Raw genomic sequence first — 20,178 nt, 5'->3', positions numbered from 1 at the left:
CTCTCTCTTAACAAAGTAATGAAAAATCAATATAAACATATGAGGAAAGTTTTGTTTTAGCACAAGTGGAGGATTATAGGGAAATCTGAAAGAAGACCATGAAAAAGACAAATAATACCTAAAAAGGGCCCTATAAGCCCCAAGCTGAGATGAAAGAAGTTTCTTCCAGTCAAGCAGACAGAAAAAACGGCTTCAGGAAACCTTGAGTAAAAAGTGCCAGACAGAGAAACAACTATGGAGCCTCTGCACACGGGCAGGCAGTGGTACTATGAGTCAAAATGTTCTCTGGGCCTTTTCAACTTCTGCTGTTGCTATGCCAGTCACCATAGTGATGCAAAACCAGAGCTGTGAACATTTCTGTAGAGCCACAGTTTTAACTCTGCTACAAGTTCTTATTCACGCCTCTTCTAAGAATGACACTGAATATCTATTATCTGAGTCTTTACTAATGAGAGGTTTAATTGATATTTTATTTAAGTTTCAATTTGCCAGACAATTGCATGATTGTGTTTTCTTTTCATAGGTATCAGTGTATGTACTACTAGGTCACTGTGCATTGAATACCGAGATCAGCTGCCTTCGTTACAGGCAAGGAATTGAATTCACATGCAAACTTCCCATGCGTGGGCCTAAAATCTGCCCCTTTTCAATCTGATATTAGATACTCATTTACTGCTGGAGTGTAATTTTTTCTTATTTTATATGTAAATAACTTGCTTTTCTTTCCTCACTGGAGAACGTTGAGTTATTCATGCTAATGTAGTCTTTCCTCTTTCTTTTTCTTAGCTGCAACCTCTTCCAAACTTGGAACATCTCACAGCAAGCACAGAAACTAACATCTTTTTCACGCAGCATGACATTAGAATATTTGGCTAAAGGCTCTAAAACATAAAGAAGAAACAAACAAACAAAAAATCTTATTCATGATCCTTGTATATACTTGTCACGCTCAATTTACTTTTGCATGCTTGCAGCACACAACCGAAATTTTGATGGCTTGATGTTTTATCTTTATATGGAAAGTGAGCTTTTTCTCGATTTCATCCATTTTCTATGATTTCTAAAGGAAAGATGAAGCTATCACTAAAGGGAGGAGGGTTTATTCTTTTTTTTTTCTCTCTTCTTGGATGCCATAGAGTGCCTCAAGTTCTGTATGATGTGTTATGATGTGTTGTATTTACTGAAGGACTCCAGACTGCAATTTTTAACCTCCAAACAACATATTCTTTTACTCTGCAGAGAAATGCTAACTTTATTCAATGACAGCGTTTGAAATTTCATATGCACCATAATGTGATATACTACCAGGATATATTACTGTATTTTGTTTCATGGTTTCATTGCTTGCCATAAATTAATTTTTTAAACAAAAAAATAGCAATTATCTAATTAATTAGCTATGTTATTCATTGGTTGATATCAGCCTTTGAAAGACAAGACATATAAAACCAAATCTGACAAATATGGATTAAAAAACTTTCCTTCCCAACCCTGTGGTTTGGCCAACTTGTATAAAATGATGGTCCTTGTACTAGTTCTCTTTCTATTTTCTAATTTGATTGCATATGTTTGCATCGCTTAAGTGTCTAATATCATTTATCAGCTCTTCTCTATTCTAACCAAAAGCTTGTGGAGTGATTTCTTGAAGATATTAATGTCTTGTGTTATATTTAAAAGACACTTCCTTTTTACATTTTTGCTTTCTCTACTCAGTGCTTCTGTAAGAAGAGAAGGAAATAAAAAGAAAGAAATATTCACCTTTTTAAACAATTTGCTGTTTTATATTTTAACTATATCCTATATGACTGTTTTTCATAACACTACTAAAACTTCTTATCTCTTGCTACATGAAGTTGCACTACTAATCAATGATTTTCACAGTATTTCCAACCAAAAGCTTCATATGCCTATAACATTATATTGATTATCAGCTCTGGAAGGTAAAATCATTTTTCTAATTTCTGATATTAGGTAATGTCTAATCATCTTCTACTTATTCAAAACATTAAGGCAGACTTTTAAAGCCATATACAGATTATTGCACTTGCTGTCACAAATGATTTCTGATTTATTTTTTGGACATATGGCAGTATAAATGTAAAGTAAATCACTATATTTTTTAATTGGAAAGCTAAAATTAATTTTATGATTGATAATTCATAAAATACGAGACAAAGAGATGTCTCTCCCTTTTACCTTAAACCTACCAACACATGGTCCAGGGAAACACATGTGTGGTTCCCTTGGACAAGCCCAACACTATTATTTCATCACAAGAGAGGAAACAAAGATCTGTTCTCACTTTTCTTTCTAAGAAAATTTCTGAGGGAAGTTCTCAAAAGTATAACACCAAATAGTTACAATTTTTATTTAAGTATAGCAGGTGCAGATCTGAAATGCTAAGTATCTCCCTCAAACTCTGCTCTTTGACAACGTGTATGCCATTGGGCCACCAAACAGAAAATTGGCATTTTTGTCTATTAGGAAGTCTCCTCTCATGCAGGAGGTCCACCAAACATAAGAACAGTGATCTCACATTAAGCTGATAATCACTTGTTTCATCTTCATTAAAAACATTATGACATACTGGAAGTGAACATAACATTTAACAAACATATCAGAAAACAAAATCCTTGCCCTAAATAGCTTGACTAATTTTGACAGTGCTATTGGATCTGGTACGACAGGAGGAACACACATCCTTGGAAAGGAGATAACTGATCGGAGGTTTCTGTTTTACACAGCTTTCTAATAAAACAAAATTTGATGAAAGTCAGGGGTGATTCACATTGCCGAAATGATAATGAATATAATGTAGTAAGTGCAAGATGCAGAAGAAGAAAACGTCTGCCTAGCTTATGTTTCGAATCCCTTACTGTTTTTGTAAGAAGTGACCTAATTTTTTTTTTAAAAAAGAAAAAGTATCACAAAAGTAAATCATGTAGTAATGAGGCCAGCTCTTTATGTAAAAAAAGATACAAATATCTACAACATATAGAGGTTGTATTTACTCAGACCTCTCTTGCTGAAGGCGGAAAATGCCTCCAGGAAATTAAACAGTCTATCTAATTCACACACTATACAGTCTTTCATTTGAATCCTAACTGCTGAGTTCATCTTTGATTGGTTCTGATGGTAACATTTTCTTGGAAGACAAGGATAAATCCAACAAATGCCATACAAATCACTTTTTTTAGTCTATATAAATGTTTTGCTAGATGTCTGTGTGGAAGTCTCTTCAGAAACGTACAAGCGGGAGAGCACTGTGCCTCATTCCTACATATGTATCTATATGTACATTTATCTACATGTCCATCCTCTCTATATATATCTGCACATTCTTCTTAGTGGCTATGACCTAAAACAAATAAACTAATTTCTGCACTGTTAATAAGGTATATTTTTGATATTTATGATTGTGCATATTTTTGTGAAGAGAAACATACAGTTTGTAAAATATTATGACTGAAGAAATTAGCAAAAATGGACAAAATAAATTGCTTAAGAACATATGAAAGAACTCCCGTTCCTGCATAATGACTGATGTATTGCTCAAAAACAATCCTTCACGATGACTGAATAGAATGGAGCATGGAGGAGGAGCAAGATGGGAAAACAAACAAACAAACAAAAAAACTTCTCTAACCAGCTTAGAAGTGTTTTATCAGGTTTCCTTGGTGCATATAATCTAGTTTACAGCAGTAATACAATGTAGTTCCTTACATTAAAGACCAAGACTGGAAGAAAATGTAAGTTCTCCAAGGTATCTTTTTTTATTGTGCAGTTGCTCTTTAAAATAAGGTGAGTAAATAATGGGCTGCGAGGGAAGCGTAGGGCTCTGTTCCAAAGCTCCATGCTGACAGCATGAACATTTTCCAGAATTCACACCAAATCAAAGGACCAAATGAGGATCAGGAAATCTACAGCAATTGTGGAAATGAATTAAATTTCTGGTAATACATTGCCAATATATTTTACTGCTTTATCCTCTTAGAACTGTGTTTCCAATTTTGCAATTGAACATTTAGTCCAATGCTTTGATAGAATATGCTAGATTTATTCTTTATCCTTTAAGCTATCTAATAATAAGTATGATCTCTAATAGATACTGATGAACATAGATCAGTCTGGCTGAGATTCATCTGACAAAGTGTAGAGTTCTGCAGTGTCAGTGTTTTAGCTTAGCTAGTAAACCACAGTTCCCTTTACGGCCAACGAAGAGAATAAGCATTCCTATCATATAATTCACTGCAGCCTAAAATAGATGTGTAACATAAATTAGATGAATTGCTCTCTAAAATTGCCTGTTTCTCTCTATTGGCTATAAGGGCAGCTGCGGGAGACTAGGTAAGCTGCTCTTACTAAGGGCAGGCGAAATGAATGTTTCTGCAGGAAAAGCAGATCAGGGCGCAGAGCACACTGGCAGACTCATGGAGGGTCTGCTATTCCCCACGTCTTGTGAGGTTCTTGGGGTGCATGTTTCCCAACAACTTTGTGGGCTCATTTGGGTAAAGAGAAGTGGAAGCAATGCCTTTGGTAGCATGAGGCATGCGCCCTCAGCAAGCATAGAAGTTGTAACTCAGATAATATTTACACTCCTTCACATGGCATGGTGATTACACTATTATTTATTACACATGGCAGGCCTTTGTGATTTTTGAAGTTAGGAATTTCTGTGGATAATTACAGAAAGGAAAACAGAAAAACAACAACAACAACAACAAAAAAAAAAAACTAGGACAAATACCACGATAAAATAGCCTGTCGTTTGGCGCTGAGGCTGTTCTCTCAGATTCAAGCCTCTGCTTTATCTGAAAGAGGCACAGGAGCGATGAGTCTGACCCGCACGCCCAGAGGATGCCTCGCTAGCGAAGCAGCACCAGATCACTGCTTCTCGCAGACCCTAAAACCAATCAACTATTCCAATAAAGCAGAACAACTTCAGAAGGAGAGACTAAGACCCAAACAGACATTATGATCAAGTCCTTCACATGAAAGAGGCAACTCAGGGAGTTAAAGCTGGGTTTGTGTACCTCTCAAATGAATTTTTTAACTACTAGCCAGCTCCTGGCTATTTCTGTTGAAAGATGTATCAAAGCTAAATCTGTTCCTATGAACAACTTAAGATTAAAAAAAAAAAGTCCTAAGTATCATGGGTAGTATGGCTGCTCCATTATGCTGCAAATACGGACTTCTTTCTTACCCAGGTTTTCTACTTTCACACAGCGTGTAGAGAAATTATTAGCTCAGCTACATATTCTGCAATGGCATATGATGGAAACTGTCCTCAGCTAGCTGATCCATGGTGGAAAGACAATTTCTATACTAAATTACCGCTTTTCAGTACATGAATTAATTTAGGTATATGCATTCAAATGCATGGTTTAGCGTACCCATAATCCTTTTACCACTTTACTTTTTTATCAAATAACAATTAGTTTTAATCATTAGAGTGCACAGTGCTTTACTATTATATAATTCAGTACTCTAAGCAAAATTTGCCATAAATAGGATTTTTTTAAAAAAAATTGCTGATACCTATCAGACTTTAACATCAGCATTCAAATGTAACTGTCATAAATTACAGATTTTAAGGTCCATTCGTTTCATTAGACTCAGCTTTAGTGTATTTACCAATCAATTCTATAATGCACTTTTTTCTTTCCCTAATTCATGAATTAAAAATTATCTTGAGAAATTAAAAGTATTAAATGAGTTTTTAAATAATATCTGTATATTCATATTTGCATTTGCATTAATCATGATTTTGTTATGTTTGGCCTAATTATGCATATTTCGCTTTCGAAGCCTAGAGTATAAAACTGTCTTAGCAACTAAGACGCACACATATACTCTAATACTACCATCTGCTTTTTTTTTTTTTCATTTTGCTTTTCTTTCATGACACTGCTCACATTAGATTCCTCACACAGAACCACAGTGTATATGGGGGGGAGGAGGTAGTGAGCAAAGACATTTTTGGAAAATTACTTTTTTTCTGAAAGATAGCAACATACAAATGAAGACTGCAGGTGGAAGAAAACATTGATAAGTAATAAAAAGAGTAGATTATCATCAGTAAGACATTCGCTTCTAAGGGTCTTGTTTCCTGCAAGTTGGTAGTGAGCCATTATCAAAACCAGCCTTCAGGTTCATGACGGTCACCGTCACTGTCCCTATATGCTCTTCTAGTCAGTTAGCCTTGTTTACTTAATAAATTAATTGGGCTTGATATTGATATGCCTATGTAGCATATGTAGTTTTCACTCAAATCAATATATGAATGAAGAAATAACCCAGGACTTCAGCCCTGTGCGTACATACTAACAGTATGTTCTACTCTCATGTAAGTGGGAAAGATATCAGTGCCAAAAGCCAGGGATAGCCTAACAATGTTACTGGCTGTTCTTTTGCACATGAACAGGATGAAAACTGAGGAAAGTTTCTAAATAATATTGACAAGTGTAATGTTTTGACAAAGTTTGTTTACAAACTTTGTTTTACAAGCTGGATTAATTATGTGTGACTGGTTAGGAGAAGAGATGATGTTGCATTCCTGCTGAAGCAAATCAGAGCAGACAGACTGCAGAATTCATCTGATACGCCTAAACGTCCATGAAACCGTATGTATCCCACGAGCACTACTTCCTGGTCCAGTGCATGGTGGTTCTCATACCAAAAGACAGACTATAATCATAAAGTCAATGACCACAGATTCAGTTAAGACAGGCAGTTAGCTACCAAATGACAGTATGAGAATATTATTCACAATTTAACCTAACTGCACGCTTCAGAAATAAAAGACAAATTACTTTCAGTACATTTTATAAAGCCTTTTTTTTTCTTTTTTTTTCCTTTAAGTTGCCACTCAGTTAACAAGTAAAGGATATTTTTCCTCTCCAAAGCAAACAGTCACATTCTCTATAGCGGACACTGAAGTTAGGTAGAGTAGTACTAATTCAGAAGTTATCTATCACAGTTTCACAGAAACTCCAAAAAATCCTACAGAAAGGATGTACAGAAACAAGTATCATAAAAAAGGGCCAGACTCTGAAAGCAGGACTCAGATTTTCTCTGTGAGGAGTCCAGCTGCAAATTCTCTGGTGGCTGGAACTGAATTATGAACTTGCAGGCAGTATGTAAGGAAAGGGGCCGGACACATCCGTGACCAAGAACAGCAGCAACAATCATTTTATACACAACATTTAGGGATGCTGGCCAGTAAACCTCCTATGTGTAGTTCTGTCAATTCAATTTATGCAATCTGAAATAAAAAGTCTCATTTCAACAATACAGTAGATGCAGTGCGCTGACACAAAATCACATTACGTACACTGCATGTGTAATACAAGATTGTATGAGAGATAACAGCGTAATCCCCCCAAACTGGTTTTACCTGCATTCTTCAATGGTTTTTAGTATCCCATTCTTGAGGAGTTCTGAAAGCAAAATTAATGTGAGCCCTTACAGAAATTTATCATATTTAACTGTCAAAGTCTGTATATATTGTAAAATGTAAAATCTTGGGCTTTTCAGAGCTTAGCAAGTGATCACAAATGACCGGAAATGAAAAAATAAAATGCTACTAAAATGAACATGAAACACAAAGCAGTGTACTGAGCAGTGTTGAAAAATTTTTTTAAGTATTTGTACTTCTGAAGATTCTAAATTCATCACTCTGACAGAACCAAATTTTCTATAAAATAAAAAATGTTTGCATTCCCTGCACATATCAAGTAAAAATCATACCAGTGAAGATGACTTGGCCAATACTCAAGTAGCATTTAAACCTTGTTTTGAGATTTCAATTAAGCAAAGATGTTAACTGCACTATGAAACATCGATACATATACATCCACACCCACACTGACAAGTAGCAATTTTCTGTGAATTCAAAGCTTAAACGCTGGATATCTCTATACCCAATGTGTTCCTCTGTTCTCTAAAACAGCTTTACATAATAGAAAAAAAATAAGAATGTATGGCTGTTTGGTTTAGTAGGATCATAAATATAACTATTTCAAGCTGAATAACTAATTATTTGTAATAGAGCCATATGCAAGAACAAGTAACAAGGCAGGCAAATATGTATATCTTATTGGAAGTCAACAAATTGCTGTAAAATGTTGTAATGTGAAATACCAAAAACTGTTCATAATGAATAATAAATTTCATCTTTCTCAACAGGCTACTATGAAGTGTCTTTAAATATAATTAATTATACTGCTTTACTTTATTAGAAGTCTTCTTATTAGAAAGATGTTCGTTTATGCACCAAACTTATTATTCCCTTAAACTAAATTTCATTGTATAGCCAGGAAACAGTAAGATAACCTAAAATATGCTAAAGCTTTTCCAAAACTATAGAAATAAATTTTTATGGAGTTATAATCCAACTCTCCTCTCATGAGTCTCTTATGAGTAAGACTTCTTGGTGGTGAAACACTACAAACAACTGCAGCAAATCACTGCTGTCAGTTATATAGCTCTAGTCTGAAAAGCAAAGAAGAAGCAAAAAAACAACACCTGTAAATTCTCTGAAGATATACCATGACTAGTTTCAGACAAAAAGAGAGATATGCTTCTAGAGAGCACACAGAAATGGAGCATAAACATGTTTTCATTGCAGTGAGTGACACATTATTTTTTTTAAGAAAAACATGCTGACTTAAACAACTACTTTACAAAAGCTTTAAGCAACTGGTGTAGATTACTGTAGTATAAATTCATATATTTGTCTGACACGTCAAATTAAATTGAATCTTTCCTTTTTTTTTTCTAAGAAATAATAGTTCCTTAAATGTGAAATGAATTCTCTTAGGGGAAAATTCAAATAATACTCCATGGTTTTGGGGAAAAAATTTTGTATTATTTTATACTTGACTATCCTCAGCTTTAGACATGTAATTCATGTAATTAGTGTGGCACATAATTCTTGGTAAAGTAGTTTAGTTGTTAGCAAGTACATTGCTTGTTCTACTTCATATTTAATTAAATTTTAGTTAAATCTTCTTAATATGTAGGCTTGACAATAAAATTAGCTTGAAAATGTTAAATTGGGAGGCTAAAACATTTAGGAATAGGATTTTTGCCTTTTACCTACCTGTAGAAAAAAAAAGCCATATATGAGTTTGAACTTGCCAACTTTCTATATGTAACTTATCTTGCCTGGCACAGAAAGGGCATTGTATGCTCTTTCTACTTCTGCGGAAAATCATGTCTGTCAGCATTTAGTTGATCAAGTCATGGTTTCCTTTTCTAAAATAGCTATCTGATGTACAATGAATAAAATTTTAGCCTTGTATTAAATATGACTCCTTCCTAATAATAGAATGCATGAAAAAAACAAGCAGAATCTGATTAAACATAGAAAAAGAAAGGATAGCCATTGACCATCTGTACCAGCAGGAACTCACTTATCAATCTGCATAACCATTGATTAATATATTATAACAGTTTTCCTTTTATTACAGACGTGAAAAATTTCCTGCTGAAATTATTCACAAATCTTGGTTCTCCTTGTTTTATGAACTTAAAAACCAGCTCAATTTTTGTTATTTTTTTCGGATGTTCTAGTAATGCTAGCTGGATAAAAAGAATCCATTCTGTTCATTTCTACACTGCTTCTCTTTGCAAAATGCCCAGTTCACAATAAATAAATAAATAAATAAATAAATAATCCTATGACTTGAAATCAACTTGTATAAAATGCTCTGCAATAAAAAGGTAAAAAATTGGCATGTAAATGTCCAAAGGGAGGAAAAAAATAAATAATTGTAAACTGCACAAAACTCTGGTTTTGGCAATGTCAACAGTTCTGTAGAAAGATCAGTCACCCTATCACTGTTACACTGTTCTCCTATTTCTAGAAAAGAAAGATAGAAATTATTTTATAAAAACCTGGAAAAAATAAATCAAAATTTGAAACACTTGGATACATCATAAATATTGGTTTGTTAAGATAATTAAAAAGGCTTAATAATGAACAGGAGCCCAAACCTGAACTTCAGTGAACATTTACTTTCAGGCTTGGACTACGAAGCACAGAGTATACATATAGTTTATTCCTCACTGAAGACAGGGAAAAGCGAGTGCATGAGGAATTCATATTTAATCCCTATTTTTTTCAAAATGATTCAAGAAGGCAGGATAGAACATGTTAGTATTTAGTATACATTGTATACATTGTACTTGTTATAAAATTTTGGAAAACCTCATTTTATTACATTCTCTCTTAGCAACTTCCATCATTTGTATTGCTAATCCATTAAGACACAAATGTTTACCTCAACTAATGTGAGCAGTAACAATCAGCAACTACTGTTACCTGGAGTGAGGCAAATTAAAGAATTCCTAGAAGGCCTCCAAAAAAATAAAGGCAAGCAGACATTTTAAAATTCATTCTAAACAAGGGTACATTATACATGCCCAAAATACCTATTACTGACATTTGTGTGTACGCACAACAGAAAAGTATTCATGTTTGTAAATTTGTGTCTTTTTTCTTCTCGCTTACATAACTTAGCGCTTTTTGTGTAAGAGACAACAAAATTGCTTGAAATTTATTTGTAAGAGCTTTTACGACAGCCTGAATTCATATTCTTTTTACACACTAGTTTAAATGCAAATAAATATATTACCTAAATTGAGATAAGATTTACAGATTGGGCAGGTAGAAGAAGTCAAAAAGAATTCTAGTGTATATTCAGCCAATCCTATGTAGCTAATGCTCAAGTAACTAGTCCGCACGCGGGCCCCTCCTCGCCCAGCAGCCGTCAGCCGGGCGAACGCAATGGCAGCTACCCGCTAACACCTCCTTTACAATCTAAGGCACAAACAAAGAACACATTTTACATTTTTTTCCCCAGCTTAATTAGATTTTGGTTGTGTTTTGAAAGCTTTCCTCATCAACTGATAATTCAACTCTCAAATTTTACTAGAGGAGTTTTTTTTTTTTCAATAATAAAGCTGAAACGTTTGGTTTTGTTATAATATCAAGTGAAATTAATGATCTAACTTTGTGTGTGCTTATAGAATTAAGGCAACAGTTTTCTACAAAGCACTCTCATAACAGATGGCACTGGACTTAAAATTTAGTGGGTTTTTACATATATCTCGCAAATCCAGTTGTGTCTTCTATGAGTAATATATGGCAATAAAAATGAAGGAAATAGTTTAGGACAATTTGGGGCTACAGGGCTTGTCCCGTGAAAGAATGCTAGCTGGGGTTTTGTCCAGAACAATAGGAAGGTGTAAAACAGCATTTTCTTGCACGTTATTTTGTACAACCTAAAAATACTTAAAGGTTGTTCTTCCTGCTGCCATCTTCTCAACCTCCTCATAACACAGATGACAATTACCTATGATCAATACCATCTAATCTATCCATTAAATCAGTATATGCTTTTAAGGATGCATTAACTGTAATACAAGATTTTCATAAATATCTTACAACCACCTTTTCTTCCTCTTTTCTTCCTCCACATAAGCAGTTTACAACAAATTACTCCTTTACTGGGTCACCCCAATACATTTTAAATACGTGTCCTTTTCCTTGGTTTTAAAAATCAATATTTAGTGAACAGTAACCTGATGCACGTTTAGCATATAAAATGGTCCTTCAGGCAGTACAGTCAGCTAGCTAAATGTACAATTTCACTTTATACAGTTTTGCTTTGCGGTCAACAAAGATTATGGAATGAATATTATTCAGTTATAACAATTTGTGAGAGCTATAGAGTTACATAGCTATTTTGAAGGAAAGCCTTCACTTTTTGCATAAAGGCTGAAGAAATATAATTATTCAAAAACTAGGAGAGTATTTTCATCTACACAAAAAATATCAGCATGTATACCCTGAAGTAAAGGTTCCAAGATGCTCTCTTGCACTTGCATGTTGTCAGCTGAAAAAAAAAGGACTATAATTTTCCAATATTTGCTAAGTGAATTGTCATGAAATGTACAGTTGTAGAAGAGTACACCTGTGAATGTCTTTTGTGCAATAAAATTCAGGAAAATTTTAGCTAGAGGGTATGAGAAATGTCAACAGAAACCTGTCCTCCAAATTCTCCTTTTTTAACTTCAGCATTCTTCAAAGTCACTAAGTACTTTCTTCTATACGACACTACTTACAAAGTAAATTAATTGGCCAATGCAAGCAAGGACAAATAAAATATCTGTTTCAATGTTCAATTTGGAAATTAAATCCTTGTTTTACTGAAATCAGTGGTAATTAAATGACTTTAATGAGCTAAAGACCATACTTCGGAATTTCTGTCTCTACTTTTATATCCACAGAACATGACTTGGTGTTCTACCTTGAAATCATTTTCACATAACAGTTTGCTTGGGGCCTTTACCAAAACTGATCTCAAACTAAACAAAAATGAAGGAAGGCTGCTTCTACTGGCCATAAAGATCTGAAGCTGGCACAGCTTCTTTTGCTATGAGATTTTGGACTTTGTTCTTGCTTTAGCTGGGAAGGAATTAATGAAACACTGGTAAAACATAGCTGCAACATATCATCAGAAAATACATTTAACAGAGAAAGAGAGAGAGCAAAAGAAAGACAGAAAGTCAGAAAGAAAGTGAAAACCACTTTACCTCACTTTTAAATTGCCTTGCTGTGGCTGTCCATCATAAATAGACAAAATATCAAAATCTTCTTCCAGGGCAAAAGTATGAAATGACAACTGTATCCTGTTACGTTCTCCTGTGATAATGATCCACGTGCAGTTGGCATAATTTGGATAACCATGAGGAAATCCGGGGCTTTCTATAGTACCATTTGGTCCTTGTACTAAGCCTCCACAGTTTTGACCTGAAAAAAAAATGAAATTAAGTATTTCAGTGTTTTTCCTGGACATATTCTTATATGTGTAGCCATATTCTAACTTAATTTTATAATACTTTTTCTAGATTACAAATACCATGTAAAGTTGCATTTATACCATTCGTTCCTGTAGATTCAAAACCCCATTGCTGGCTTTTCTGAGACACCAACTATGTTTTTATGCAATGAATTATTATCTGAGGTTATTTAGACAACAACAGCTGTTTTATTAAATTAAATGTAAATTTTAAGTATTAGTCTTGATGCCACAAATTCTACACTATGGAAGTTTTAATGGCAGAAAGTCTTCAGAACACTTTGGTGAAATTGCATTTATAATTTTTTATATCAGTTCTAAAACACACTGCTGTTGTGAAACACACTCCCAAAACTGAGAGCAAAATGTAAAATGCACATTCATTATGCATTTTGTTGCAACAGATATTAAGATTTTTATACTTAAGAACATGACAAAACTTCTGTTTTGGTAAGACAACTTCAGCGGCACAGGTATTATAATCAGGAAAATGTTAATTTTTTTCCTAACATTCAAAAAAAAAAAAAATATATAACACTAAAGATTTATTCAGCAGGTGGTTTGTACATCCTACAGACCTTGTGAGGGTATGGTAGCTCATTAATGGGATGTCCTCAGCAAGAAACTTGGACTTACAGTACACACTCTAGCTAATTTCCTACTTGATTTTGTTAATCCCACACACAATAGCTGTAGTGGCTCTTAGTTGGAGAGAAGCATTAATGAAATATTTGAACAGAGAAAGGTTTAAGGACATTCTGTGCACTGTAATGCTTGGATTATTACATGCATTTTAAGCACTTCAGAACAAGTATAATCCCAGCATTTATTGTTATATCTAAACCAGAAATGTATTTCAGGCTGCAATTTTATTTTTAACTTCACAGTAGTAGGTCTCTGAGACTAAATCTTTCAGAGAAATGCTGTCAAATGCATGTGGGAGGTTTCTAAATCTTAATAAAATGGATTTAATAAAAGAGATTTGCTGGTTAAAACTAAAGAAATAATAAGTAATCATTTTCTACTACATTTCCAATCTAACAATAACTCTAATGAATAGATATAAAGGCTGTGGGGATTCAGTGGGCCATTAAAATAAAAATCTTCTCTAGTATATCTAACAATTGAGTCACATTGCTTTAATAAAACATAGATACTATTAAACATTATGAACATATTACATCATGAACACAGAAGTTTCAGTTATGGATTTTAATCATACTTTCTCAACATTTTTGCAGATTATTTGCATTGTATTTCTCTCCTGCAACCACAGTAGAAATGTCATACAAGTGTCAGAGAGCAAATTTAAATAATTCAAATCCTACAGAAACAGTATTTGGAAAATAAAAAAGGAAAATCACAGTGACAACCCAGATACTCTAATGTAGTGCTTCATGCCACCTGCATCCAGAAACTCATTTATGCAACCGAAGGTTCTCCCGTAAGCCATGCTGCATGGCAGTTTTCCTACCATTTTAGCTTCAGGTGCTTGCTTTGGAAGAGCAGAACTACAAAATGCAAGGAAGCAATTGGTCCAAAATGTAGCAGAGAGAGAATCTTTTTAAGAGTAGAATTCTGTAACTCTGGTGTATAAATAATGTGACATAGTATGTTAATCACAGTTCTGGTTTCTGGCCAAACAAACAAACTAACCACCCGATCTTTAACGAAATCCTACAGCTAGGTTAAGGCAAAACTGAACATTGCTGGGGCCGGCAAGCGCATCCGCCCAGAAAGGCCACAGCCCAGCGGCCTCCTCCCAGAGACATCGGCTACCCCCTCCCCGAAGCTTCGGCAGCCCTCGGTGACTGCTGCCGGCCCCTCCGCAGTCCTCCTCGCCACCCACCATCCGCTCTCATCGCTCCTCCCAGGTCCCGCTCAGCCTTCCCTCTTCTCAGCCCCTAACTTATTTCAACATCCCTGAGAACCCAAGTTCTCCCACCACTATGATTATTTTGCTCTCCCATTTGGGATTGAAAAAATCACTTTTTGCCTACATTGTCAAGAAATCCAGTTGAACATGAAGAGGTGAGAAAAAGGAGAAAAGAAAAAAAACAGACGGTTCAACATCAGTGGAGAGAGAAAGAACAGCAAACTAACTGGACAGAAATGCATCATTTAAATTCAGTAGACAGTGCAGTTTGCATTTTATGGTTAAATTGAATCTTCATACATTCTGGGGGGGGGGCAGGGGCAGGGGGAGTTATACTCTAAAAGATGTGTTTTATACTCTCTCCTGTAGATGTGAAAGTTTTTGTGCATTACAGTCTTGCTCATCACTTTTAACATGTAGTAGTAAAGCTCACTGTTGTGATGTACAAGCCTCAGAAAATTTTGGGATGAACTTGAGAAGGTCACATAAAAATTAAAAAACACTTAATAAACCTTAATAAAAAAACTCTTCTAATGATAAATGAGGCAGCCAATATTTGATCTCTGTTTAACTGAATCATTTCTTTCTACTCACAGAAACATAGAAACTTCTTTCTCCAGTTTCCTTTTACCTTCCTGTATATATACAAATACAGGTATCTGTCCAGTTCTGAAATTATTCATAAACAAAGGGTACAAAGTCTATCCACTTTGTACCCAAAAAGCATGCGTCAAAAGAGAATCAGAAATGAAAACAATTATTGTGAACAGGTATAAGCTTTCTATTAATTTTATAAGTGTACATATAAAAATACATTTATTTCCTTAGTGTTCAATAAAACGCACTAAAAATCCTACAAGAAATTTAATACAGGGTTAACTCTTAGTGATCTCACTGCTGAACACTGACAACTGCGAAGAGGATCAAGCAATATCCCAAAAGACCACAAGAGAGCTGCAGGGACAGAGAACTGATATCCTTTGAGATCTGTCCTTGCCCCCAGGAGATACGAGGCATGTTAACATAGCAATATTACAAATAAAGACTCAGTTGCTACCCATATAATACCTATTTTGTAAATAAATTTAAGTCTAAAGGCTCCAGAACTATCAAAAGTTACACCTCTGCCAAGGAGTTAATTCAACATTAAATAACTTAAAATCCAAAAGGGATATTCAGTGGGAGGATATACTTGGAAAGTAGGAATGAAGAGACTTATGGGTAACAGCTGGCAGCAAATTAGATATGAGTTGGCAATGCAATATCACAAAAAAAAAATGCAGTTTCTGACTGCAGAGACATCACAGAGGAGTAAAAGGACACTGATGAGATTTATTAAAAATATTTCATTTCTTACGGGTACTTTAATAGCAAAATGTGTCAATAAATTTCAGGGAATTCAGAAACAAAAAATAAGAACAATTACAGACACTGAACCTACTGACAAGAAAGTATTAAAAGAATATTAATATTAAAGAGTTCTACTGAACTGCATGTAAATACACCAGAAAATGCAGGCTGAATACAAGTGAAAACATCCTAAAAAGCAAATCTACTCCTATAATCCACTCTAGCTGCAACCCTTGTGTCAAATAACACAGCATAGCAAAAAATAAATAAATAAATGCTGCCATTTCTCATAAGACATGCAGTCACTGATTGAGTAGAATATCAGTACATGGAAGTATTTGAATATTAAAGTTATACTAGACTGAAAAAATTGTATTAGTATGACACTGTGTTGTTGTTTATATGAATCTACACTATTCTATTAGCATTAATTTTCTGTCATGTGCTGTCTGTAAGAAGACACTTCAGCTACTTCAGCTTTATTATTTAAAAAAGTGTAGTATAAGAAAACCAAAGCTCTTGGCTGGCTGTTGAAAATCACTTACATTGACTGTAGCCTTAAGGATTAAAGGGCCTGTACAAGGTTATCTAATAAAGTTTCTTTGCATGTCATATACTAGGATATTAAAATATGCTTAACATCTTGATTTAACTGAGAGGGAAGCAATGCCAAGACTTTGCATTTCTGTACAAAAAGCACAGCCAGTTACCAGGAGACAGAGATGTAACCAACACGTCTTGAAGAGGTGAACTCCAAGCAATGCCCATAAACATGTATGATAAAAAGGAAACATCAACAGTCATATTTCAATTACATGTGCCTGTATATATTCTGCTACTTAGAAACCACAGTAGGGGAGGGGGATTCACACCTTAATGCCCTTGTGTCAGACTTCAGAATAAATGTAGCCTCAATCTTTCCCAACTTTTTATATTTACCTTTTTCTATTGGTAAGGTAGATCTCTAATCTGTATATATATATGTATATATCTTTTTATATATATATATATGTATATATATGGAGACAGAGAGAGAGATGTATGTGTGTGTGCGTGTGTTTATTTTTATATCCTTTCCTATTAATCCTATTCATCTAAAAAGTAGACACTGTAGTGCAAAAAAGTGCATAAAGCGCTTGTGTCCTTTAGTATAATTAGACTTTAATGTGCATATAATCTCACTAGAATTTCTGGGCTAATCTGTTGCAACTGAGCACAAGTACCAGCATTTGGCCCTTCATCACTGATTCACTTTAAAACATGCCTCAAAGATATTAGGTCTGCTTCAGAACTGTTCACAGTTATTCCTGCAAGAAAAGAAGGCTTTCAAAAGTATTTCAATGAGACATTTCAAGCTGTACTCATTTAAATTGTCTCTGCTTCTCTAATGTGTGAAGTCTAGTGGTAAAAGTAAACTGAAACTGTTACCCACTTTTTTATTTAAATTATTATACAAAGAAAGATCACTCCCCAACTCTGTAATTAATTCAAAAGTTTTAAAACAATATATAAAAATTCCACTCACACCTATCAACCGAACTATACAAATAACCTCTGTACCAGATTGCAAAGAAAGTTAGCTAGTGAAGGGGCAAATAAAGGCTTAGTAAACGTACAAAACATTCTGTTTGAGGCTTGTGCTACCTTCAGAAACCAGTCTGTACTGGCAAACAAAAAAATGAGGAAAAGATGCTCTTTTAGTTATTACAGATTTCAGAATATACATGAAATCTCTTATTCCTTGTATGAATCTTGTTTTATGCTACTTGGCTGAAAGACAGCTTCAGCTCCAGCTTCAGTTTAGATTTACTTATCCTCGGCCATCTGGAGAGCACCAGTACCCAATATTTGCAAGACAATAGGGATTTTAATTTTTTCTATATTTTACCTCATTACTATATTTTACCTAGCTTACTATTAAACAGGTATTTAACAACACAAAAGTGGTCAGAAGTGGATCCTACAAAGAGGATCACGTCAGTCATGCAGGTAGAGGCTGCAGGATGAAGTCTGCTACACTTGAAAGAGATGGCTATGGTCAGACAATGTAAAGAATTTATTTGCTGTATCAAGCCTTCTCCCTCCCCAGTATATACTTACAAAGAAAATTTTTAAAAAGCTAAAGCTCAGAAGTTGTTCTGTCAACACACTTCAACACTGTTTAAACCTCTAGATGATATCTACTGCAAGAGCTTGCACCTGCTCAGGCTCAACATTCGCAAGTCACGATCCATAAGTGAGGATACACTTAAATATGGCAATTTTGCCTTGTATGCAGAGGGCGAACAGCTCAAACAGGCAGTAAAATCACTCTTGTAAGTATTTCTTTGCCAGAAGCTTCTGAATAATTTTAGTAAAATGAAATTATTCTAAATATTTTCTAGAAATTGGACTTCAATTTTTCTGTGATTTGATATTTATCACTAAAAAAGGTCTCCATTTGCCAGTAGTTAGTAATCAGTACTAGCAAAGTCTGATTCATTGATTCACTGATTCTGCAATTAATTAAGCCATTTGCAAAACTCTTCAAAAAGACAACTACTTCTTTATCAGTGTAACATTGATGTATTTATGTATATATACAAATAAAAATATACTTACATATTTGCATAGAAAGCATTTTTGTAAGACATATATTTTGAACAAGCGACCCATAAAATGCACCAAAACCCAGCATAATAGTCCGTGATGTTTTAAGATATTTTGAACAATCACAGTAATGAAAATGAAGTCCGGTCTATTAATATTATGACTGTTACGAATAGTATCCTCAATTCTACAGCTACAATAGAATGCAGCTTCTAGCAGTGAGATTGAGATTTTGATACCTGAGATTCTTAAAAAACTTTCCCACTAATTCTGAAAACATTTAACATCTGCAGAGATGCTACCTCCCTTCTTAAAGAAAGAAAAAAAAAAGATGCTAGTAAGACTTATAATTTTATTAAAATGTGTAATAAGAAAATAAGAACAGCTGTACTAGGCCATATCAAAGGTTCATTTAGCTCAGTATTCTCTCTCCAAGAGCAAACCAATGGAAGAACCTAGGAAGAGTAAGAGACAGAAAAGCATATGGTGATACTTCCTCCCAAAACTCCTCTCATCTTCAAGATTTGCATCACAGGGATTTCTTAAGAGGAATGCATTCCAGTAGCATTGCCTTCTGCTTAATAGCCCTTGATGTGTTTCTTTTACATGAACTTGTCTAGTTATCCTCTGAGTCCATGTTAATATCTTGGATCTTTAATTTACTGTACAAGGAATTTTAAAACATGAAAAACTCTTCTTTGTGTTTGTTCAGGAGCTACCATCTGCTAGGTTCATTTGATGCTCACTAGTTCTTATATGAAAAGAAAACACAAGGTTGAGTCTTCTTCATGCTTTGTATGGCACTTAACACCCTATTGACCTTTATCATGTCCCAGATTTTTTATTTTCTTTCCCAAGTTGAAAAGTTCTACCATTCCTTGTACAAAAGCAAATTTATCACCTTTCTCTGAGTGTTTTCTGTGCTGCATTAAGATGCCTTGATTCTTGTTAAATACACCATATTGATCTACTTGTCTATAGGTTCTCTTCTTTATCATAGTTTCCTAACACAAGCACTAGACTTTCCAGTCTGTAGTTCTGGAAATCCCCAGGCTCCCTTTTAAATATTGGCATCTCAGGTGAATTTAAGTTGGACATTACAATAGCAGTGCAGCAATGTCACCTTTAATGGTTTTTAAAATTCTTAATATGGAGGTACTGGTGACTTACTACTGTTTACTTTGTCTGTTTTGTAACCTGTTCTATGATATTTTTTTAATTTTAAACAGATGCCTTGAGAAATTTTCCAAAAATGGTTCAGTCTTGGGAATAAGAAAAAAATAAAATAAAATTCTGCTATGACCTAGTCTTCCTTAACTCCTCCTTTTATATTCTGATCACCTATCTGCCCAACAAGGCTCTCTTGCAGGCTACTTGTTCTTGATGAGTTTGATACAGGAGTAATTTTTAATTTGTGATGTTTTGTTAGCCTACAATGTTCTCAGACAGCGATGATCTGTTTCTAGTCACTCCTTGAGAGGGCCAAGCAGCTCT

General features: G+C 34.5%; 1 protein-coding gene across 1 annotated transcript in view; it reads right to left on the bottom strand.

Annotated features, from left to right (window-relative positions):
• CSMD1 (CUB and Sushi multiple domains 1) overlaps positions 1-20,178 on the bottom strand; it is a 1,182,441-nt gene that overhangs the window by 936,541 nt on the left and 225,722 nt on the right. Inside the window, exon 2 of the mRNA XM_062571121.1 lies at positions 12,604-12,820. Within this exon, the coding sequence (XP_062427105.1) occupies positions 12,604-12,820 (217 nt within the window). The remainder of the gene's footprint in view (positions 1-12,603; positions 12,821-20,178) is intronic.

This window comes from Rhea pennata, chromosome 3, assembly GCF_028389875.1.
Source record: "Rhea pennata isolate bPtePen1 chromosome 3, bPtePen1.pri, whole genome shotgun sequence".
NCBI lineage: Eukaryota > Metazoa > Chordata > Aves > Rheiformes > Rheidae > Rhea > Rhea pennata.
This window is presented reverse-complemented; position numbering and strand designations above follow the sequence as displayed.